Source organism: Rhipicephalus microplus, chromosome 5 (assembly GCF_043290135.1).
Source record: "Rhipicephalus microplus isolate Deutch F79 chromosome 5, USDA_Rmic, whole genome shotgun sequence".
In the NCBI taxonomy this organism is placed as follows: Eukaryota; Metazoa; Arthropoda; class Arachnida; order Ixodida; family Ixodidae; genus Rhipicephalus; species Rhipicephalus microplus.
In genome coordinates, this window is record NC_134704.1 from 42,439,628 (window position 1) to 42,464,126 (window position 24,499).

A 24,499-nucleotide genomic window follows, 5' to 3' on the forward strand; every position below is an offset into this window, starting at 1 on the left:
TTAATATTACATGGGATCTTTATTATTAGGCGGGACAATAGCTTTTGTCGCACACGCGATTAGCTTCTAATTTTCGTCAGAGGCAGCGGCTTGTCAATTAACGAAGGCCCGTCAACGTGTTTTACAATGCGAAGAGTGAGCGATTTAAGAATGTATATTGGGTCACAAAGAGAACATGCCTCATGCTTGATATTTGCAGCAATATATTAAATACATGTGTAGCACAGTTTTTAATCCTTCGGTCGCACACAGGGGAACAGGACACAAAAATGCGAATAAGCCAGAAGTTCAGGAGTTCAGTTTTTCATATTCGTGGTGAGTTGCAGCCTTGTAAAACACTGCTGCTTGTTAACTGTCGAAGGTTTAACGCCAGTGACACCACGTGTTCAAGAATTTGTTAGGGCACAAGAAAGGCCGACGAAAATACACACACAGACACATTACATCTCGCTGCTATAAGCGCAGTGCGTCTGTAATCGCGTGCATTTTGTTGTGCCCTCTTTACGCTACCACAGGATAATAAACATGTGCATAAATCTCACTTTCTGACTTCAATAGACAACTGTAGCGTTATTGCGCGTTCACGCAATTGGGGCGGTCAAGGGTTTTGTATGGGTCGGCAAGGGATCTCTATTCTTGTCACGCGACATCTCGGGCGGCCAGCAAACTGCGCGTCACGTGAAGGGGCCGATAACAGCGCGAGCAATTTGATGTGGCTCGGCTTCCACTCTTTTCCTCCTTTTGCATGCCTGATTGCAGGGCCTAGTACGCACCTCGGCGGCGGCTTGCTTAACGGAGGAGAAGGAGGCCTTATCGGGAACCCCACTCTCCTGCTGGCCGCTTGCCACAAAAACATTTGCAGCACGCCTCGCTAGCACAGATATTGCCGGAACATCGTCTTGGGGTACACAAACGTAGCGTCTCCGCTTCACCTGTTTGGTTGGATTTATAAGCAAATTGAAGTTTCATGCGAGTAATACAAGCTAAAAACACGATGACTGTTACCATGTTACCACCCTGGGCTTGACGCTTGAACCTCGAGGAATGGCACCGGCCAGCCCCCACTTGGGGATCCAAGCTCTTGTTGACGCTATGCAAGGTCGACTCTTTCGCCGCATTTGTGTGCCAGCGGCGTTCAGATTTCCATGCAGCGTACAAAGGTAAGCCCCCCGCAGGACATTGATGTGGGTGTTGTGATCACGTAAACGTGTAGATTTTGGTTGTTCGTGTAGACAAGTCTTTAGAGAAAGTATCAGAAGTGTGGGGCCTGCAGAGCCTTCGTATGCGCCCTGAAGCTGTTCGGGAGCTCGCTAACACGCCGCTAGCACTACCGTTGCCTCAAGCGCGTCGTAATGAGGTCATTGGACACTAAGCAGTACATGTATGACTCAGTGAACAACGAAATACGCTCCTTTAAATTCAAGTGAAAATTCTGGGCTCTTGCTCGCCAAAGCCACGATGCAGCAATGAGTTGAGTCGTGGCGGGGGATCCCTGAGGAATATTGGTTATCTGGGGTTATTTCATGTGCGCCTTAATGTAACACAGTCGTTTTCACCGCCCTCGCTGCCCTCGGCGACCTGTTGAACATTCATGGGATTCGTTAAAGGGTTGCATGAGTGCACATTAATCTGTCCTGATGTAGCTGGTCTTACCAGCATTCATTTTAATATTAATATACCTCTTCTGTGTCTAAAGTAGCTTTGTACATTGTATTTCTCAAGTATTTGCGGCAGTGGTCATTGTGGCCCCAATGAAACTGTTTGCCATTGTGGAAGGAGTAGGCAGGTGTCGTTCCGCGTTAAACGGTAGCTCTCAGCCAGTTTTCTAACTGCTTCCCCTGTGTCCTTGTGTCTTTTGTGTATACAAATCAAATGAGGAGGGCGAAAGAAATAAGCGGAAGGACAGAGAGATTAGCCAGTTCCTAGACCGGCTGGCTACCTTGTGTTGGGGAAAGAGGTGAGGCGAATAAGATATGATAGAAAAGAAATGTTAAAAGAGAGAGGGGGGATGACAAAAGATAGAGAAAAAGGAAAAGCAAAATCAAAGACATTACGATACTAAAGTTTGTTTCTAAAGCCAGTTGTCCGCAAAAAAAAAAAACATAAAGCTTTCAAAGTCTTCTGGGCTGAAGATGGACTCTGCCGATGACCCAGAATCTATTGTTCCGACAAAGGCTGATCATCTATTCTATCTAGAGCTTCGTTAAGTTCTTGTCTTGGGGTCTTGAAATGGGTACACTCACACAGAAGATGGGCGATTGTTTCTTCGCAGCTGCAGTAATTGCATGTAGAGGAGCTTGCCATTCCAGTAAGAAAGGAGTATCCAAATCAAATAATAATATAGTTATTAGGTGCGAAGCATTCTACCACCCCGGCTTGACGGCGTCTAATGTCGTCACCGTCACATGTGGCACGTAGTGATGGTTCATCACAAACGGACATGCACCACAAAAAATTGTGTACCGTCCAATCACTCACCACCAGTTTGCTGAGAAAGAAGGCGCCGAGTTGGTCACGCAAATGGCCATCGAAGTTCGTAGAGCTGAAACGTATGCCGTAGAGAACTGAAGTCGGGAATGGGGGGAAGAAAAAGCTTAGGGCAAGCTGCATACCGACGCAGTTAAAGAACACCAGGCGGTCAAAATTTACCGGTGCCCTAGCTTCACTACGGCGTCTCTCATGATCATGTAGACTTCTGAGAGGGTAGACCTCAAAAATTTTTAATTATTATCACAGGGGAAATAGCCTTCCCTGTATGTCCACGTTCAGACTCGGCAACTAGTGCCTCGTCCAAAAAATCTCTCTCAAACACTACGTGCTGTTCCCCTCCACAGGTTTCAAGTCAGTGGAACTGAATACCCTGCATGATTCATCCTTTCCAATTTTTATTAGTAAACTACTGCATACGTTTGCGCTTATAGGCTAAAAAAAAGCAAGACAATCTAAATGTTTACAGATACTTACATCTCACTTATGCTCGACACTATGAGCAATACCAGTTAGGTATCAACAAACTCGTTTGCTTTGGTTCGAGGAAGGATATATCAGTGGCTTGGCAGTGTTTCCCATATCAAATGTCACCACGTATCAATAACTATATTCTGCTTATTCGCGTTTGCAGTCGTATAAGCAGGTAAACTTGGATAGTGTCTAGCTATGGTGCTCGTACGAAAGCGTATGCAGAGCAATCATTCTTCGATGGCATGTTCCACCTTTGTCAGTAGTCGGGTCTAATAGAATATGTTTGTGCGGATTGGGGAAGAAGTTATCTAGTTTGAAAATATTTTCACTTCCGAGTAACTATTTTGTTTGTTAGTAAATCGCACGTTGTGTGCCTCCAATGCAGAAAAAGAAACGGCGTTCGATTTTTGTTGCTTCAAAGAAGCGCTATACTTCTTCAAGAGCATGTAATCAAATACCCTGATGAGGTATTCAGTTGTTTGTGCGTTCTCATATCGAAAGGCAGTCACATGACAGTACAGATACCGAAATAAGTGCGCTGGAAACCTGAAATACATATTTAAGGGAGTATTCATGGATGATATGGTAAATTGACGAAAAACTATTTATAAATACAGATCCTGTACATTTTTTAAGTGGTATCGATGCTACCCAAAGACATTTCTTAGTGAAGCTTAACATTGTGATTAAAGTGGCAACTTATTGAAAGTTGATCCGAAGCTCGCGCCTACGATCCCGGCCGCGTTAGTCGAGTTTCGATGAAGGCGAAAAGCTTGAGCTCCGTGTACTGTGCTATGCTGGTGTACGTATAGAAGACCAGTTTGTCGAAAATTTCTGAGCCCTCAACTAGCGTGCCTCGTAATCTCACAGGTGCATTAGAAGGTAAAACATCAGATGGTATTATTGTTGCAAATCAAGAGTGTCGTCCCGGCCATTAACGACCATTAGGAAATTTTGAACAAATTGTACATTTTATGCAGAATATGTGTTTTGCGGAGACGGTTATAGTGTTAACCAACGTCACTGTGATGGTGTTAACCGCACTTAAGATACAACAGCTTCTTAAATAGGCTGTCTCTTAGAAGGCGCTGGTTGAGCCTCAACGTAAGACTCAAGAACGAAAGGTGTTTTGTTATAAATAATGAGCAGCGCTTTCATGACCACTGTAAAGAAATGAGACCGACGCCATGGCTGTCCCGTCTCGCTCCATTTAATGGAACCCAGAATCCCCCTGATCATGGCACCTATCCCTCGATGCGGCCGTCATTTTCTTCTCTATTCAACAACCACAACGTCCTGCTTGCAGAATGGTCGTATTCAATCCCAGGTCATCTAGGTCTCGAATAAAAAAAAAACTGTGTGGGTGTGCATTGGCCTCGAGAGAGCGGCTTTTGTAGGCAGGGGCCAACAAGCACCACGCTACCTCCGCGATTTCAACATCAGTAATTTTGGTCGCTTCATCAAACTCTGTGCGTCGGGGGAACTGGTCGCTGCTCCTCCGGTGTCGCGCATCAGTGGTGCTCCTTTGCTTGGCTCGGCACAGAAATATCTCTCTCTCCTCTTTGAATATATGTCTGTCAATTTCCGACAAAAAAGTAACGAGATACCTGTCTCCTAAAACGTGTCACGGTACGTCGTAAAATATTTTTAACTGTTAGGATAAAATAAATTTGCAAGTGTAATGAAAAAATAAAGATATACAAGAGTGTATATAACATACTTCCGCTATACTGTTATATCGCAGTACTGCCCAGTCCTGTCAAATAATATCTGGACACACCCTGTTCCTCCATAAGATCGGCGAATGATCGAGCATCTGCCGGCCGCTGTGTGTGGGCGGCAGAGAATTGCTGCCTCCGTGAATACCTGCAGGTAAACGTAATAACAAGTGTAGATGCGCTTTCCACCTGGTGCCCCGCAGAACAAAAATTCAAATTGGTTGCGAAGCAGCCCACTCTGCGGGGGAACCTGATTACACGAGGTGATCAGTCCTGAAGATACGTTAATGAGCACCCGTCACGATAGTAGCGTTGAAACTCCAGGTGAATACTCAAAGAGCTGTGAGGCATTTTTAGTACGTTTTGTTTTTCATTAGACTGTAATAGAAAAATTCGCGAGCTCTATGTCGCATCTTTCATATAGTGACATGCGTTTGAAGCGGGAGCATGCCTACTACTACTAATACTAGTAGTCGGAGTACCACTACTACTAGTAGTAGGAGTACTATTACTACTACTACTGCTACTGCTACTACTACTACTACTACCACTACTAATACTAATAAGAATAATACTTTTAGGGTTCTTTAAGGTGCAAATATGTCTAAGCTTCTATCGAAATTCAGACGCCTCTGCGAGGACGCTATCCCGTGGCCTTCGGGCCAGCAGACGCGTACCATAACCACTATAGAACAGCGTGGCGTGCGAGAGCACGTTTAGCGTAAACATTTTCAGAAAGCATGGTCAGGCTACTTTGAAAGTAGGGCCTTGACACATTTCTCTTATTTACAGAAGGACGTTGACGAAGCTAAGCTACTACCACCGCCCGGGAAGAGAGCGCCTATTTTCTTGCACCGTTGGCGACGTCATTGAGAAGACTGCAGACGTGCGGGGGGACAGTTTGGCGATCGTGTCCGCTCACCAGTCCATCAGGAAGACGTACGCCGAGTATAAAAAGGATGTGAGGGCAACGCATAGTTTTGCTTTCCGTTGCTTTAATTGATGATTATAATGAAAGACGGTTGTTGTGTTTGCAAACATATTTATTGATAAATGGCCTCCCAAGTGCTAGAAAGATTTTAAGAAATGCAGGTTAATGTTACACGATGAGAGCCTCGAACATATTGTTCCCAGTACAATAAATCACCTTTTAGTGATTTGGGTGATAAACTACATTTAATTATTTAAACATTTATTTATTTGGCTCCGTAGCAACAATTGCCTTAGAGGCATCTTTATGCATTCCCATGAAGCGCTGCTGTATGTTCAGCCGCACACTATTTGTAGCTACATTTTTACTGGCTGAAAAAGAAAGACCTCGGAATTCAGGAATCTCCTCTTGACTACCATATTTGTTCTTTACTTTCTTCTTTTTTTAATCCTGGCCATATTTCACTGTGAGCCTACCTGAGGGCCATCCTTTCTGGTGTTCGTTGCTGTGCAATCACGTTTGTTTAATTTATCAGATTTTTTTATCATTCGGCAAAAATTAGCGCGCAAGTAGCACGATTCAGAAAATAACGCCGTTAGATGTCCCTCAACTATTCATTTGCATACATAATCCAGTTTTTCATAATCACGACAGTAATTATCTATTTAAATATCTAACTATTCACAAACTAATGACTAATTGATCGCCATTGACTGAAAAATTACTTGCTTAAACTAAGTTTCATGCTGTCAAAATCACCTACGAGATTTTCTGTACCTAACAAAATCACAATCCATTCCCCTTCCTACCCGACGCACATACACTTTTTTGTTGTCCTTGTAATTTCGGTACATGATAGGTCTGTTCACTGTCATTAAAATATGAGCGCAAACAACTGAGTCGTTTCACCACCATTTTTTTAGTTTTACGACAACTCAAACGAGAAACAGTAGGACAAACTTCACTACATGAAACCTGGTGGCTGTCATCACTCGAAGATTTTTTTACACAGCGAGAGATAACCAGGACTGGCGGAGATTTTCGTTTAACCATGCTGCAAACGTAAATGTCGCGAAACCTTTTTTTACTATTGTTATTTTTTTAGATTTAGTGGTCGCACATAGAGCCTTCTCTGCAGAGCAATGAACTCGTGATACTTCTCACTCTTTACCTCATTCACTCAAAATGAGGCATGAAGATAAGCCTTATTTGAACAAAAGGTTACTCTTTGTTACCCTGGCGGCGAAAAAAAAAACACAGGGGGCAGCGTGCTTTTTTCCGGCGACATTTCTACTTAATATAAAGCCACTTTGGTCAGGAGAGGAAAGTGATAGGGATATAATAATTACATATATTCGAAAGAGATGAGAGTACGCAGACATTTATGCTCTAAAAACAATCGGTGGCTTGCTCGAGTTCTGCCGTGGTCTATGGTTGTTGGCATTCACATTGTGAAAACGGCAATGTTGTAATGTATGGACAAGTGATATGCGCAGAATGCAGGTATATTTATTGACGAAATGCAGGGTGTTTATTGTGACAGCGAAGTCAGACCTAGTGAGAGAGAAAAAAAAACGTGTGCTTTGTAAATATACAAAGGAAGTGAGAAAAGCAGATAAATACTGCAATGAAATAAATATCCTAAACATACGAAAGTTACAAGTGATAATTTATGTTGGCGCTTGACGTCCCAAAACCACGATGTGATAATGAAAGATGCCGTAGTGGAGGGCTCCGGAAATGTCGACCACTTGGGTTTTTTAGGCGCGCATCTGAATCTAAGTACACCATACTCAAGCAATTTCGCCTCCATAGAAATGTGGGCCTACACGGCCGGGATTCAATCCCGCGACCTTGGGCAACCATACAGAAGTAGTGAACCACAATGACACTTCAGTGAGGTTACAAAAATATTTATGTCCGTTACTTCTGATTGTTAATAATACTAATAATTGAAAGTTTTACGTCCTAGTGACTTCTAGTGACTCCTTCTTACGTCCCAAAACCACGATGTGATTATGGGAGGCGCCGTAGTGGAGGGCTGCGGAACTTTATGCCATCTGGTGCTCTTCAATGTGCGCTGACATTGCGAAGCACAGTGGCCTCAACCATTTCGCCTCCACCGAAGTGCTGTCGCCGCAGCCTGGCTCGAACCCGCGACCTTCCTGTTAGCAGCCTCAGAGCATCGTAGCCACTGATCCACCATGGCGAACACTTCTGATGGTTGGCTGTTACAAAGCCAGGCTCCAGCGCTGGTTAATCCTGTCTCCCCCCATCCACCCTCTATACTATAAATTTTGCTTGGGAGAATATTTTGCTCATGTGAATTGGTAATATTGCTTCGATGATTTTCAAAAAAGAGAACAAAAAAAAGGGGGGGGGGGGGCACAAGCGGCAGGCACTGGCTATGTTACTTTGAGTATTTATTGCCTTCCTCGCAAGCTTCACGTGCAAGCAATGACGAAAGCGTTGGCGAAGCTTTTACTTTGTTTTTTATTTGATTTGCAGATTGACCTCTTCGCAGCCGCCTTGATATCGCTGAAGTTGGGAATTGGCTCGAGAATAGCAATCATTGCGCCTAACATGTACGAATGGGCCGTCGTGCTGTTTGCAACTGCCAAGGCAGGATTGGTCTTGGTAAGCCTTCGCGGAGACACAGAATCATAGAATGTTTAGTCCCTCACAAAGAGTTTTGTAACGCCTTTTTTAATTTTTACAGGTCAACGTTAACACGACCTACAAAATTCATGAACTGGAACACTGCCTGAATCACGTAAGCATAAACATGATATATTCCCGAAGATACAGTTTATCACTGTGATAGCAATTCCATGGACCCTATCGATGGGTTTCTGTCATCACCGTCGTCATCCTGTTTCATGTAAAGTCCACACTGATAAAATTCCCCCTCCCATCGTATGTTCTAACCACGGGTTAAAGTGCGTGAGCGGTGGTGACGAGCGCTGTTCAAGCAGAGACCTAACAAGCGAGCCCGTCTCCATCGCTCGGAGGGCGCATGCAATAACATGCCACTTGTGTTATTAGACCTGCCGTCGTAAGTTCAAGTAGAGAACCCGCCCATCCTGAACGAGCATGAAAATATTACAGAGGGGGGGGGGGGAGGGTGTCGCTTGAGCAGCCACTGTGAGCTATGATTTTAGGGACGTGTACGTGATCACTGGCGCTTGCGCCATCTCCGAAGGTGCATGGCCCGTATACCGTGTATGCCTTTCTACGTGCTGCGCCCTCAACGCGACGAGAAAGTGTGAAAAGAGAATTTTGCCACGGAGAGGCCGTATACTCTTACAGTAGCATTTTGTAGAGTTATGCGATGTCGGATCCAAGAGAGTTTAGCTGCCAGCTTTAACTTGTATACCATTACGATTCGTTCATATCACACCTGTTCCTCCACCCTAGCGAGGAAGCTGATATTTTTTTTTCTTTTGAATTCACTGCAGACTGACTGCAAAGTCGTGATAGTGTCGGAGCAGTTTTCGAAACAGGACTACTACACCCTACTTCTTAAGCTGGCACCCGAGCTAGCATCGAGCCGTTTCGGTCATCTCAAGAGCGCAAGGTACGCTAACAGCTGACGTCACAGGGATGGCGCAAGTGAGTTCATTGGAGCATGTCTCACTTGCAGGCTACCCAGCTTGAAGCACGTCATAAGCATCGGAGAAACTGCAAAGCCGTAAGGATTGCTTCCTTGTGTAGCCACCAATAGAGACTTCCGAGTAATGGAGTCCCAGAAAGAGAATGTTTGTCGCGTGATATATGTACTTGGCTTTTAACGCCTACCGTTGAAAACTTAGATCTGCGTGGGACCAAGAGCAAACTATGAATAAGCCGCAAAATAATTTGAATAAAACGAACACTTCAGATATGAATGGAGGAAGAACATTTTGAGGCTTTCTTTTTTGTTTGGCTCAACGTTAAGAAAAATTAAGATTATGAAGCCAAAGAAAGTATAGGAGACGATAGTTGAACTGCTTTCAGCGTATTATAGTAATTGTGTGACTTTTTTCACATCTGCACTGCTATTATTATAACACACTTGAAGCAGTACAGTTAACGTCCTCAAAACATTCTGTGACTTCTTTATATGATGATTTTTATGAACACTAAGAATATGTAGCATTTCGTAAGTTTCTTGGCAGACCTATGGTTTAATCCTGCTCTATCGAAATTCAGCAGCTCGAATTTTCTGAAAACTTTTCTTTGCTCGCATTTTGGTCGCTTCTTAGCCCCTAGTAATGGTAGTAATCGAAAAATGAAACATTTAACAAAACTCCTGCTTTCCACAGGGGCACGGTTAGGTTTGCCGAACTGATGGAGTCTGTTACAAACGAACATCTCCGTGCCCTGCGTTGCACTTCCTCCAAGTTGCAGATGGACGACGCTGTCAACCTACAGTTCACATCAGTAAGAACGTCGCTACCCCACATAATCTTGAACAATGCATAAAGGGGACGAATATATTCGTTATATTCCAATTCTCGACGTAGTATACGCTGCCATTCGTGCTCGTAGGTGTACTTCAGACGAATTTTAACTGGCTGGTCGGGCCATTGTCAGTTAGGCAGTCTTTCACAGTGGCAATCGTTAAGTCTTCAAACACCAACTGTCACTTGCGTGTTCATACAAGCACAATTATGAAACTGTTATTCATTGTTAATAACGGAGGTCTTGCGTTATAAAAAAACCTCTGATTATGAAGCAGGAAATGCTTTCTCGTACTAATACTTTGCCATAAGAGAGGATACGGAAGCTAAGAAGTGAATGTAAACCATTCGATAACTTTTTTTTTTACGTTTTCTCCGCACTGAGCGTTGTAAGAGTCATCGCATTGGTCTGTACGTGTTTAAACACCCTACATTGAGGTTACGTTACATTTATGTACCGAGGCGCACGTTTTTAAATGCCCTGACACTGTTATCTGTGGCAGGGAACTACTGGAAAGCCGAAGGCTGCACAGCTGTCCCACTTCAACGTGGTAAACAATGCCTACCTTGTAGGCCGGAGGCTCGAGTTACACAAGCAGGTATACTAAATTGACGGAATGAATGATGATGAGTGGGGCGAGGCGTCCAAGCGTCTGCCGTCCATCCATCCGCCTGCCTGCCTGCCTGCCTGCCTGCCTGCCTGCCTGCCTGTCTGTCTGTCTGCCTGTCTGTCTGTCTGCCTGCCTACCTGTCTGCCTGCCTACCTGCCTGCCTGCCTGCCTGCCTGCCTGCCTGCCTGCCTGCCTGCCTGCCTGTCTGTCTGCCTGCCTGCCTGCCTGCCTGCCTGCCTGCCTGCCTGCCTGCCTGCCTGCCTGTCTGTCTGTCTGTCTGTCTGTCTGTCTGTCTGTCTGTCTGTCTGTCTGTCTGTCTGTCTGTCTGTCTGTCTGTCAACTGTGTGAAATCGTTAACTATACAGCAAAACCACTAACGTCATCTAGCGCTATTATTTCCAAGAACATATACACACAACGCCATCTCTTAAGCAATTCATAAACTAGAGCTGGCTACATACATACTACAGATGAGGAAACGACCCACACCCTAAGAAAGTTCTTCCCCCCCCCCCCCTAGAGTTCGAGCATGAGCAGTGCATGCGCGCGCAAACAGAAACTTTTCTCTAAGAAAATCCAGATAGATAAATATAGATAAATAACTTTATTAAGCACTGAAAAGGAAGGCTGCATTCACGTCAACAACCTCTTCGAATCAGTTTTATTTTGTGTAATGTATTTTGACAATCAGTCGTTCGTTTAACACTGCCATGGCTGCACTACGAATGTTGTAATCAAAAGTGCTTGCCCCAAGCAATTTCGCATGTGTAGCGCCACTTTTTTAATGCACGAGCAGAGATGCCATTATTCTCATAATTGACAAAAAAAATGAATATCCCCTGTCGGCGGCTGAGTTTGCATTATTCATTCAATTCAATTCAACTCAATTTATTCAACATCTGTAAGATGTTTGGCGCACGAACAAAAAACCTGAAAAAGCTTGACTAAGTCTGTGCACCAGACCATGGCGTACAGTGGTGTGAATTACATATGACCATAGGTCGACAAAACCTGTGTAGATAACTTCGACTCACTCATGAAATAAATTTGGCACTTTGAACTCACTCGGACTCAGGCTCACCAAAATTTTCGGGAGCCAGACTCAGTTGGACTCGCACTCACCAGGATTCTCTTCAACTGAACTCACTCAAGCACCAACTAAACAAATATTACTCATCCGGACTCACTCAAACTCACTTTCATAACATCATCAACACGCCCGAGTAAGTCTACTTATGATTCTGTTAGCCTAGAATTGACTTTGTCAACCACAATGTCAACGCTCTTCAACACCAATACCGCACTTAATCGATGCTTTTCTTGGCAGTGTTTCATATAGTACCTTAAACTACGATATATGAGTACTCGCAAACCACTTAGGTCATTTTTCTTGGAAGAGACGTCTACATAAGATATACTTATCAAAAACTTTTCTGAAAAAAATGGAGGGGGGAGGGGCGTCAAGGCACCCACAATATGTAATTCACGCCTCTGATCAATAAGCATTAAAATGGTGAATGAACAAAACAGCTTTGGAATACCTGTGAACGGACGTGAGTACAAACGTTAATTCAGGTAAGGCTAGTAGTGATGTTCGAAATGGGTATAGATAGGACCTTAGGTCGGAAAAAAAAAGTACAACTCCCTCAGACTCACTTAACAAATATATCTTGAAACTTTGGACTCACCCGGAGTCAGACTCTCCAAAATTATCCTGGGCTGAACTGACTAAGACTCATACTCGTGAAAGTTTTCTTCCACTTGACTTCCTGGGACTCCGACCGACCAAAGTATTACTCACCCGTACTCACTTAGAATCACTGCTTGACTTGAGTATGAGTCAGTCGACTCATGAGCAAGATCATCGACCTATGCATATCACAAAATAGGTTAGACAGCAATACATAAAAGAGAAAGCGTAAAAGAAGTACATAAAGGCATATATAAAGTAAAAAAAACGTACATAAACATCAAAACTTCAAGAAGCCTAACTAGATTACAATTCAAAAATATACATATTTAACGTTTACATATAGAAAAAAAACTACTTTAAGTTCACTCGATTTCAAGTGAAAGTACCAATCACGTCAAATATATTGCATGAAAAGAACATCCACAATTGCATATACATATTTCGTAACTCATTCAAGGTCATTAAAGCTTAGTCCGCACCATTTCTGGCAAGTTCAGTCAGTAAAGTTGGTAATTTGTACCATGACATGCAATAAATGGAAATACAACAACTGGGATCAACATTAGATATGCAAACTTCTAATCTTTATAGCAACGAGGATTTGTCTTGTCTGCCTTCCTCAGTACGCACCTGCCTATAGTTTCCGCCCCAACGCTGATCTGCTTAGAGGGAACGTTTGAATTTTCGCAGGAAGAAGTGATTTGCCTGAACGTTCCGTTAATCCATTGCTTCGGCTGCATAGCCGGTACGATTTCGGCGGCCATTTTCGGGTCCACGGCTGTGATGCCGGCGCCGAGCTTCAACGCAGCTGCTGCGTTGAAGTGCATTGCAGCGGAAAAGTACGTACGGAGTGTCAGTGCGGGACATATCGTTCATTATTTTTGCTAACATGCTTGCCCGACGTTTGCAGGTGCACTTTCCTCTACGGAACCCCGACCATGTACATTGACATGCTACATCACGTGGAGCACGGCTGTTACGATGTTTCCTCTATTCGAACAGGTGCGAGTGATTATTTTTTTCTTTCTGTATTTCCTGTTCCATGAATGTCTGTAATAATAACGAGTTAGTAGAAATGATGAATGATGTCATGTAAGGGCGGTTAAAGGAAGAAATTGTAGAGAAAGAAAGGCAAGCAGGCTAGCCAATTCAGGAAAGCCGGTTTGGTACCATACACGTGAGGACGGGAAGGGGGAGATTAAAACAAGTAGAAAAAAAAAGAACGGAAAGTCAGTGAAAGGTAACGCATAACACTGCTCACACACAAACATGCAGTGGATTACATGTTCATCACACTCGCGCGGCACAAGACATTGTCGTTTGATTGATTGATATGTGGAGTTTAACGTCACAAAACCACCATATGATTATGAGAGACGCCGTACTGGAGGGCTCCGGAAATTTGGACCACCTGGGGTTCTTTAACATCCACCCAAATCTGAGCACACGGGCCTACAACACTTCCGCTTGCATCGGAAATGCAGCCGCCGCAGCCGAGATTCGATACTGTGACCTGCGGGTCAGTAGCCGAGCACCTTAGCCACTAGACCACCACGGTGGGGCCAAGACATTGCTGTCACAGCCGCTTGTTCAAATTAGTTTTTCTTAGAAATTTCAGGAATTCCTTGGTCGCCTTCAGTTGCGATGTCCTATCAAGGCAGAAACGATGCATAAGGGAAACTTTTCGAGCCTTTTTGGTGGTGTCCCTTTGTTCAACTAATTGAAAAAAAAATAACTTTATGTGAATGCTTCTAGGTCTTAGTAAGGCTACAGAAAAAAAGTAATGGAGGAAAGAAGTAGATTTGTCTCAGAAAACAATGTTTCATTCCCTTATGTTGTCTTCCAGATATTTTAAGCGTATGGCTCTAAGGCTGCGAAGTAATTACACCTTTAAACATTCCCGCTTGTTAAATGTGAAAAGAGTTCTTTTTCTATTTTTCTACTGCTTAATTTGTCTTTCCCATGGCAGTATACTTTGTTAAAAACCCTGAGGTACCGGCAATGCTACGTTTCCCAGCTAGTGTGTGAATTGGGTTTTTTGAAAGTTTAGTCGCAGCTACAGCGTGAACGTCCCAGCAAATTGTTATTCATGGTAGTGCATTACCATTCAGAAAATATTTCAAATAATCGTATGATAACTTTATTGTGCAGAGTGGAACTGTGACTATATGTAAGCAAGTGACTTTCAGAGTTGTCCATACATTAAGTATTGAGGTAATATTCAACTATACTTAAGGCAAGCGTGCGGCATCAATAAAAAATATTTTTTAGTCCAGTGGAGTTTCTGAACCAAAGAAGCTTGGCGAACTCGAAAACAATTTGATAACTGAAACCTAACAACTCCGTACACGAATGCAGCTGTCGTGTCTGGCGCACCATGTCCAAACCACTTGACAAAAGACATCATGAAAAAGCTCAACGCGAAACGCATCCACGTAAGTAACCTTTATCATTTTAGCGGTACAAAAAGAAATTCGCAATGACGCTACTCCCTAAACTTACACCGACGATATTAGGGAAAACGAAAGAGTACGCGTCAGGGTCAAAGGGAAGGGGAATCGAGGTATATAATGGCTGTTTGCGGTCAGGACCGCATAGTTTCAAAATCGGAATGAATTGAAATGCCAGGATAATGTTTCCGGGGAAACCAATAAAACACTATCTATCTATCTATCTATCTATCTATCTATCTATCTATCTATCTATCTATCTATCTATCTATCTATCTATCTATCTATCTATCTATCTATCTATCTATCTATCTATCTATCTATCTATCTATCTATCTATCTATCTATCTATCTATCTATCTATCTATCTATCTATCTATCTGTCTATCTGTCTGTCTATCTGTCTGTCTATCTATCTATCTATCTATCTATCTATCTATCTATCTATCTATCTATCTATCTATCTATCTATCTATCTATCTATCTATCTATCTATCTATCTATCTATCTATCTATCTATCTTTCTAAATTCTTAAATATTGGGAGCACAACAGCCACAACATGCAGAACTAGCGTCTTCTAAAATTTGCTACAGAGACTGTACGTCACAATGATAAGCTAAGCCAACTGGTTGCCACAATGATAATTTAGGCCAACTGTTTGCCAAATGATAATTTAGGCCAACTGTTTGCCAAATGATAATTTAGGCCAACTGTTTGCCAAATGATTAGCTAAGCCAACTGGTTGTCACAATGATAAAACAACAACATAGACAACAGCCTAAGACAGTTCTGTCGGAGAAAAGAGACCATCTTGAATCCGAAAAGTTCTAATCGAAGACGCAATTCACATTCTGCAGTCAAGCCTGTTTGATTAATCCCAGTAACATATTGTTCAGCGAATAAATTTTTTCAACCATTTGCTTTGCATGGCTGCGCGTGCAGGTTTTGTATGGAACAACAGAAACAAGCCCTATGATTGCAGCGAATGACCCTAATGAACCTGTAGATCAGTGGATAACGTCGGTGGGAAGACCGTTGGACCACGTTGAGGTAATTATGTATTCACTGTTCGTTATGCGGTAATGCTTTACAATCTACAGTTTTAATGACTTCACATGTTTTTGTTATAAACCAAGCGAGTTAGTACACGCTAAACTTTCTTTTCCGGAGAAAAAAAAAGCAAACTTTTGATGATTGGGAGCAGCAAAAATGCACGGCGACCACATAAAGGGTGGATTGTCAAACACGCCTTGCTGTTTCTGTTGTGGCCCTTCGTGCTGCAGCCCACCACTGTCAAGTTCTCTCAACTTGTCCAGTTCAATGCTATGATAAACGCAACATAATAACGTTCACTGGCTTTGAAAAGCATTTTAATACCTTTACGACAGCGATGAAACCAAGCACAACATAGTTGCTACACGTGAACATAAAGCGAAACCCACACAAGCTCTTAATTCCGGGATGCTTGTGTGGGCCTTTCTTTAAGCGTTCGTGAACGTGTATTTTGCACGCTGCTTCACCAACCGTTGCTCACCAACTAAATAAACATTATGTATTAAGAGGTACTAACAGCATACACGGGTGCAGGGATAGTCAGTTGATAATACACACGCGTCGACAATATAGGCCACATATATGTGATCCAAACACTTGAGATAGCCAATTGAGAGTAAACACATTTCTTCGCTGAGGAGAGGCATAAGACGACATGTTTGGTTAATCATTACTGACGGTGAACCGCCGACCTATAGAGTATGTGCTTGCAAGTACGCATAAGATTTGTTAGGCTAAGTTAGGCTTAGTTAACCCGACAGCGAGGTACCGCTCCCGGGCTTTCTCAGTCCGACTGGATTGCGGCTCTGCCTTTGCGACTGTCATGTACGTGAGAAATACAAGTAAAAATGTACTCATCAGTCACTTTCAACGTGTTTTTTTTTTTACTAACAGCGAAGCTGTTTAAACTTGACGTAATTTGTGTGTGTGGCCTATTAGAAAACTATCATTATCATGAACGGGTACATGCCACATGAATTACGTAAGTCGGACTACTCACTACCTGTCCACTGAAAATGAACAAGCCAACAGTTAGCCCAACAAACGGCTGCGAAGCGACGGAGGTGAGCCGAACACCACGAGTACGTACAACGAGAGAATACAAGGGAACTGGAAAGGCCCTGGCAGCTGCGAGAAAAGCGATGGAAGGTACGCGCCAAAGGTCGGTGTATGAGATGTGTGAACGCTTGGTTAGAGCGCGACCTTGGTCTGGAGTTTGGACATGCGTGTCGTGTCTGAAACTGCGTGAGGCTTCACTCGAGCCTCTCTGCGCTGAGAATCAACGCAGAAAGAACACCTGGCATCACCTTGCTAACGCCTGGAAACATCTTAGATGCAACCAGATCAGGCTTCAGTACGTCCCGTTTAGCCTTTTCAAGCATTGCGTGCCATGGCTTGAAGCAAGCTGTGCCATATTTTTTGTCTTCATAGTGCTTGCGCCTAAATGATGACTACTTCCGAGACAGGGGAACTTTATTAGAAGCGAAAGCTTTGGAAGAACAAGCAAACTTTGAGAGCACGACTGCTGTTACATAGGAATTTTCTGTGCCACCTAATGTCGCAGCATTGCCATAACTGACATTATGTACAAAGAATGAAGGAAAGCTACGGAGCTCGAAATGCTATATTTGAATTTTTTTCGATTTCTTTTCAAGGTAAAGATTGTCGACGATAAAAACAGGATTGTTCCTACCAACGAGAGAGGCGAGCTCTGTGTCCGAGGGTACACGGTCTTCATGGGCTACTTCAAGGAGGACAAGAAGACGAAAGAAGCCATACGCAATGGCTGGTATCACACTGGGTCAGGTCTGCTTAACGCATACTCTATGTACTTAGAGGGGACCGCTAAATCAAGCGCGTTCCTTGTATTTACGTGATGGATGCCATTGTGCAGTCAAATGTCAAGTACACCAAACATTCCTCCAAATCACTTCGGTTTCCATATAGTCAATTTTAATCAATGTACATTAACGGTGATCCATCATTCATGGCGGTCAACCAACCAACAAAGTGGAGCTCTCTATAAGTTACAGATATAGGTGGAGGCGGCGGCATCGTACGCAGAATAATGATGATGATGATGAACCTTCAGCTTTGCTGGCACTCGCCCACAAAGGGGGATCGGCCAAGAACCGGGTGGCAGGATCATCAAGAGTGCTAAGTCAGGCATTCAGGTATTCTCGTAGGCGTAAATAATAACAATAGATTAACAAGGTAATATTTTTGTTGCCATTATGTACTCGCACACAACAGAGAAAACCTCCCTGTGGCTATAACCTAATGTACTCCCTCCGAGGGATAAAATTACTTCCACGTTTATTTTTAAACCTAGTTTCTCAATTAATTCGACCAGGTATCTTTTCCTTTGATAAGAATATTGTTGACAGGATAAAAAGAAATGATCTATTGATTCTGATTTCTTGCAAAAGAGACACAACGGAGATGCTGTTAGTCCAGCTTTATGTAGGTAGTAATTGTACTGCGCAGTGAAGGGCCAAAGCATGCAGTCTTCTTCTTTTTCTATTCTATAGTATACATGCCCGGTTTACGTTTCTTACGGCATGTAGGGAAGGCTGTTTCGGCTTCACAAACATCGTCGGCTATTTCTTGGTGTTACGCCTGCTTTCTTCGTTTTCAGTGAACCCGGGGCGAGTATTTTGAATTACCCAATTTTTGTAGCAAACACCCATTTTGGTGATGGAACATGACTGCGTGACTACACCGCGCCGTCATTAAACACTGACAAGCCGATATCCTAAAGTGTTTCACCACGTGACGCCATCACGTCGTGATTGCGTCACAAATTTTGTCGACCTTGTGTCGTCGTTATGTTGTCATGGCATGACGTAATCCCGGGAAGTTAACGTTATGATTGTCCGTAACAGCAACACATGCTGTGATAACCGTAGATTCCTACAAGCCGAGCCAATGAAGATTTACGTCACATGGGGCCTAGCCGCTGACGTCACGATGACGTTTCAAAATTTTGCGAGTTGTGACATCACGATGACGTCATACGGTGGCGTCATCCCGTGGTGACGATTTTTCGCATCACCCGTGTTGACGCCCACGTCACCAGACGCCGATGGCCATTTTCCGAGCTTGATGAAGGATTCAAGGCTTTCTCCCATATATACCTAAAGATAGCCTATAGCAGATTGTTTCGATACATAACTTCGATGGCCGCGAAAGTGCACGAGTGCGCTTTTTAAAGAATGATGGGTGCAAAGCGGACTCCCCTCGCACTGTGCAGGGACGGCGCCATGATGACTGAAGACGGCCGGGTGTCCATCCTGGGTCGCATGAGGGACGTTATCGTGCGCGGCGACGAGCACGTCTATCCGCAGGAGGTCGAGCACTTCCTCTACACCCATCCCGCCGTCCAGGAAGTGCAGGCGAGTGACCACCGAATGCGAGCTAATTACATCGCTTGTGTGGCTGCGAAGTCGCAAAGACGCCGCACCAGATAAAAACTCTGAAAAGTGACACTGTTACCCTGTCTGCGTGGGGATGTCGTTTAAATATTATCATTTAAAACAGGCCGTGTTGCCGAGTTCATGTGACCATCGTGTGCTATATTTATGCTGATAAATATCAGGGCAACTATTCGAAGGACCCATTTCTTATTTGTTAGACTCAAGCAAGTGAATTAAACAGACAACTAAGTCAAGGATATCAAAGGGGACGTTGTATGTAGTTGTTTAATTGTACTGCAGTATTAGTCACATAAATAGAAAGAAATTAAATTATCACGCACGCCACAACCACGATACAGGACAGCTCATGAAACAACTGCAACGGCAGCAGAGCTTGCAGGGCTTCGCACTGCGCTGTGTTTCATTATTGGCCAAAGCACGCAAAGGTGGGCCATCTTCTGAGACTGTAAGGCGGCACGTCAGTTACTTCTGTCAAGTCTACGCCATAATCCGCACGATGAGTTGCTTTTTTCAGACGGCAGAAATGCTACACCACATAACAGAGAAAGGGCACCACATTATATTTCAGTGGCTGTAAAGTCACTTGAACTGCTCAGAGGAGCAGGAAAGAACTTCATTCAAAGTCCGACGAGTTGGTGGGGTGGGCAAATGGCCCCGCCTAGGCTACGGCCAGGGATACTGAGAAAAAAAAATTATACAACAAACACAATTGTATCTAGTGTTTGTTGTCTAAAACGTTTTTTTTTACGCCGAGCAGTTTAAATATTGAAATACAAACTAGTCCAATCCCACACTTGCTGTCGGGTCACTGTAGAATTATCGGTAAAGAACGGGCCGATCAAGGAGCCCACTCAGCCCGTACAAAAGACCACGACGTGTCAATAACTTAACGACGTTTCGCGCTCGAGAGCACTGGTGTGGCCGATGCGAACCTCCCCCAAATCGTCCATATATCGGCGGCTGCGCAACATCGCTTGTGCATGCAGGTAAAGCGGCTGTACACGGCAGACGAAAACGGGTCACGCTTGCTTCGGTACTTGCGCACAGCGATCAGATTCTGAAATGGCTTCCAGCGTTCATCGCGAACCGAAAGAAGAACAGTGCGACAATGAAGTTGCGATGGCTGAGGGAGGTTCAAATTGTGTATCTTTATAGTCGAGGCTGTAGGATGTATGAGAAAGTAGCGAAACTTTGAGTTACAGCAGCAAGCTATGGCAGAGGTGGTGCACAGAAACGTACTGGCCGGACAGCCTATTCTATTCTTGCGCTTGTATAAATGAAAATTACTAAATTCTTTACAATACAACTTGCGTTTCACACTTTTTACGCGACATCTGAGGTGCTGCTCCGTACTCCGGTGAATGTCCGTTTCAGTGAACTTCAAGTTAAGTGAACGATTGCTCTGCTTTCCCCGAAGTTCTTCTAAATGAGAGCTCAATGTATGAAGCAGACCTGAATGGTGTTCTGCGATAGCATGTCACCGCTCGAGGAGCTATGCGGGCAACCGACGGGGAAGCGTCACGGTCACGCTAACGCCTGCGCTGCGCTGTGATGCGGCATCGGCGTTGCTTCCAACCACAAAGAAGGGGCGCAAAGAAACAAATTGGACAGACTTATGACTTGATAAGACAGATGCTTGGGCTAGTTGGCGATTGGTAATCAACTTATTTGCGCAGTGCAAGACTACGAGTAGTTACGACGTAACTACAGAAGAAGAGACAAGGACCGAAACAGCGCTGACTTCAACTGAATTTTTTTTAGCTAGAACGCTGAAAAAAGATATACTCGTGACATAGTTGCCATGAGTATATATTCTCAGCTTTCTCGCTAATAAAATTTCAGTTGAAGTCAGCGCTCTTTCTGTCCTTGTCTCTTCTTCTCTAGTTATGTCGTAGCTACTCGTAGTCTTGCGCTGTGCAAATATGTAGACTTATGGCATTGAAGTTGGAAACACGTCTGTCGCACCTTCAGGCGAATGCTCTCGGAAGCACGTGTGACGCAAGCAGTGCTCCGTCCTCTTCCTTATTTTATGTTATGTTTGCTAAGCTATGCTACAAAAGGTAGCCGGTGGCCTACTGAAAATGTCAGCCTTGTGTAGTTATCATTTTAATAGAAGAAAAGATCGTGGTAGTCCTGATAGTTTTTTTTTGTGTGATTGGTGCTAGTTTATAGACACGCAATGGTTGTCACTCCGGAAACTTACCACCTTGTTCCAACTGCGCCCAGGTGGTTGGTGTCCCAGACGAAGGACAGAGAGAAGAAGTTTGTGCTTGGATTAAACTGAAGCCCGGATTTAGTCTGAGTCAAGAAGACATAAAAATATTTTGCAAGAAAAAGGTTCGTAAATCTTTCTGAATTTCTTAAAATTTCGAAAACTGCTTACGAGCTGAAGGCTTTTTGATATCATTTATTAGACTCAATGTTAAAATAAATTATTATTATTATTATTATTATTATTATTATTGTTATTATTATTATTATTATTATTATTATTATTATTATTATTATTATTATTATTATTATTATTATTATTATTATTATTATTATTATTATTATTATTATTATTATTATTATCTCAGGTTTTCATTCTCAAAACTACGGTATCATTATGACGAACACCATAGCGGAGGCCTCCAGAAACTGATATCATCTGATATTCTACAACGTGCAATAGGCCTCCATATAGCGTTCTGCCACCATCAAAATGCAACCAACGCTACCAGGATCGAACCCACCACCTATGAGTTGGCAGCCAAGCATCGTCAGCTTATTATTCAGCACCCGTGCCGCAAAATTGACGTTCGAACTCGAATTCGAAGTTTGTGCTCTTCGACTAAAATACCTCCCTGACAAACCGCACTTGGACGGCGCATTGTCTAGAACACGCAATCGAGCAAACTCCAAGCGTCGCATTGAAAAACCTATACCTTCTTTCGCAGATGAGTCACTACAAGATTCCGAGATATGTGCTGTTTGTGAGCGAGTTTCCCAAGACAGTGTCCGGAAAGGTACAGAAGCACGTCATGAAAGAAGAGAGCCAGAAGATACTCCACTTATGATGTCCTGCGTAATATTCATTGTACAGTAAGAATTGTGAAATATTACGTTAGTGTGTTAGTAGCAGAATATGTAAATAGTATCGCTCTTCTGTGTACGTACTTTCTAGGCCTAAATTAGGAAAATGTTAGAAAGAATTTTCATGCTAACAATCCTACTTTTACAACCAGTAAAGCCGATGCCACGGGATAAAAGCAAATCAGAATTAAGATACGCGAAAGACACCCATATGGGCTCGAGGCATACCCAAAAATAAATCTTAGTGGTCTCCTATATAGACAATGCATATTTGAACTCATAAAAGGTTTCCTAGCATAACTGTAGGAATTTTACCGTTCGTGTACATTTCAATGTCCCTTTGGACCCTGTGAAGTATTTATTGTATAAAAATTGTGTCAGTATAGTAGAAAAAAAAAACAGGTGACGGAACACCGGATAGGTCTATGAGCCTTTGCTATAACACTAGAGTTTGTTTGCTGTTTTCTCAAGCTTTGGTACCTGATGGAACACTCCATGCGGTAATTTGCTCAAAGAGATCACAGTTCACCCACGCAGAAGAAGGCAGCGATATGCATACTATGTGGAAGCATCAGTGAAAGTTCTCTAATTAGTCAACATTGCAATACGTGTACGCACATAGAAGTGCAACCAATTTTTTTTTTAACGAAGGCCATATTTAAGCGCATAGCCCCACCTCCACTCCATCCTTTGATCGATAGTGAAAAAAATGAATGATTAAACAAGTTTCGCAATGGATGCAGAAATTAAAGTGGGGAGGTGATGTGCTTCTTTGGTTTTCGATTTCTCGAACCTGAAGGTGGAATGCGAAACAGTCGTTCGAATGCAACATGAAGCCATTGTCGTTGAAAATTTGCATGGCCCTAGCTCTGCACTTTGACGAGTTGCCTTCGAAGAATGGTCGGACAAGTCCTACCGTATAAAGGAATGGGATTGATTTGGTGCCGTTTATACGTCTTGGGAGCCTCCACCCCTTCTCCCACTGCCCACCTGAGTGCAAGCACAGGAGCGGGTGGGGGAGTATACATGAATGGGAAGTAAAAATTCGTGTGTATATGGGAACGATAAGACAAATGTACAGAAGCACCAGATTAAGAAAACATGGCTGGTATGAGGAGCACAACACCCTGTGGGTGTGCAATACGTAGTAATTAGTAGTAATATGGTTGTGCAAACACGAGACGCATCCACCAATGCAAATGCAAAACCTGGGCTGCATGGAGTATTCAGAGGCCCCTGAATATACAATAAAAGTCGCATAAAACACTGGCCCCTACCAACCTATCTGATAATGCACACGCTTGTTTTAAAATGTCAGCTGGTCCATATTTGGCCGCAGTTCGCACTGGTCCCTGTAGTGTCCACCTCGTCACGAGGCATTCGGGAATGAACAAGTAAAATAACAAAAGCTCACACAGAGATTTCATGACAGAAATATAGTTGCTTATAAAAGCTTCAGAAATTATGAACGTGGCTAACCATCCTCCTTCTTTAACTCGTTTTACAGTAAGTACTCGAAAACTAAGGTTCCCATCCCGCTGTAACCATGTATTTTAGTAAAGATTTCCCTTCAAGCAACGGTAACAGTGTTTATGCCCATTAAAAGTTAAAGAAATATTTCAAATGAGAACGAACGTTTCAATTGTGTGTCACTCTTTTGTCACCTATACTTACTGTACTAATATAATGCAGAATAAAAACGCTGCTGAACATTAGCTCGATTGACTCCTTACTGCGAAGTGACATTAAATGGTATAAGCAAAAATCATACTCGCTTTTCTTGCCTATGTATAACTTGTACACAGAAATCCATTTTTATGCACGCAATGGGATGACTCGCGATGCAGCCTGGCGCGAAAACTCCCATTCATTCGACCTTTCAGCATTCTCCTCTCCCACGTGGAAATCGGCAGGTGTTACACAGCTGGTCCCTAGGTTACAGCGTTGTGCGAATGCGCACAACACTCATGGTGCCAGTCGACAGCGACAAATTATGCACTTTTAGGGGCGAAGCTCCTTATAGCGGCACCCGTTCGTCCCTCGTAGTATGTAACATGTATAACATTTTGACCTCCAAGGTGGTGCCGTTGAGAGACTTCTTCTGTGAGTTGTTGAACAATAAAAAA

The 24,499-nt window shown here is 43.3% G+C and overlaps 1 protein-coding gene and 1 long non-coding RNA gene across 4 annotated transcripts; one reads left to right on the forward strand and one right to left on the reverse strand.

The window, feature by feature from the left end:
- The first annotated feature begins 864 nt into the window (after nt 1–864).
- Nucleotides 865–24,088, forward strand: LOC119173899 (medium-chain acyl-CoA ligase ACSF2, mitochondrial-like). Of its 3 annotated transcripts, XM_075895314.1 has the most exons (16): nt 866–1,160; nt 5,472–5,640; nt 8,119–8,247; nt 8,330–8,383; nt 9,069–9,187; nt 9,254–9,301; nt 9,915–10,032; nt 10,556–10,651; nt 13,047–13,195; nt 13,267–13,358; nt 14,715–14,791; nt 15,751–15,858; nt 17,517–17,662; nt 19,115–19,256; nt 21,525–21,635; nt 22,238–24,088. In XM_075895314.1, the coding sequence occupies exons 1-16, from the start codon at nt 1,045–1,047 to the stop codon at nt 22,355–22,357; spliced, it is 1,794 nt and encodes a 597-aa protein (XP_075751429.1). In that variant the 5' UTR covers nt 866–1,044; the 3' UTR covers nt 22,358–24,088. The 3 variants fall into 3 exon arrangements, with proteins under 3 accessions (XP_075751431.1, XP_075751429.1, XP_075751430.1); XM_075895315.1 differs by lacking the exon at nt 5,472–5,640; XM_075895316.1 differs by lacking the exons at nt 21,525–21,635; nt 22,238–24,088 and having other exon boundaries at nt 865–1,160; nt 17,517–17,667; nt 19,115–19,253.
- LOC142817751 (uncharacterized) lies at nt 6,976–13,117 on the reverse strand. The gene is made up of 3 exons (XR_012895336.1): nt 12,987–13,117; nt 12,352–12,532; nt 6,976–7,164 (listed from the first exon to the last, which is right to left on the reverse strand). It is a non-coding gene; the product is annotated as an uncharacterized LOC142817751 (long non-coding RNA).
- Nucleotides 24,089–24,499: the final 411 nt, after the last annotated feature.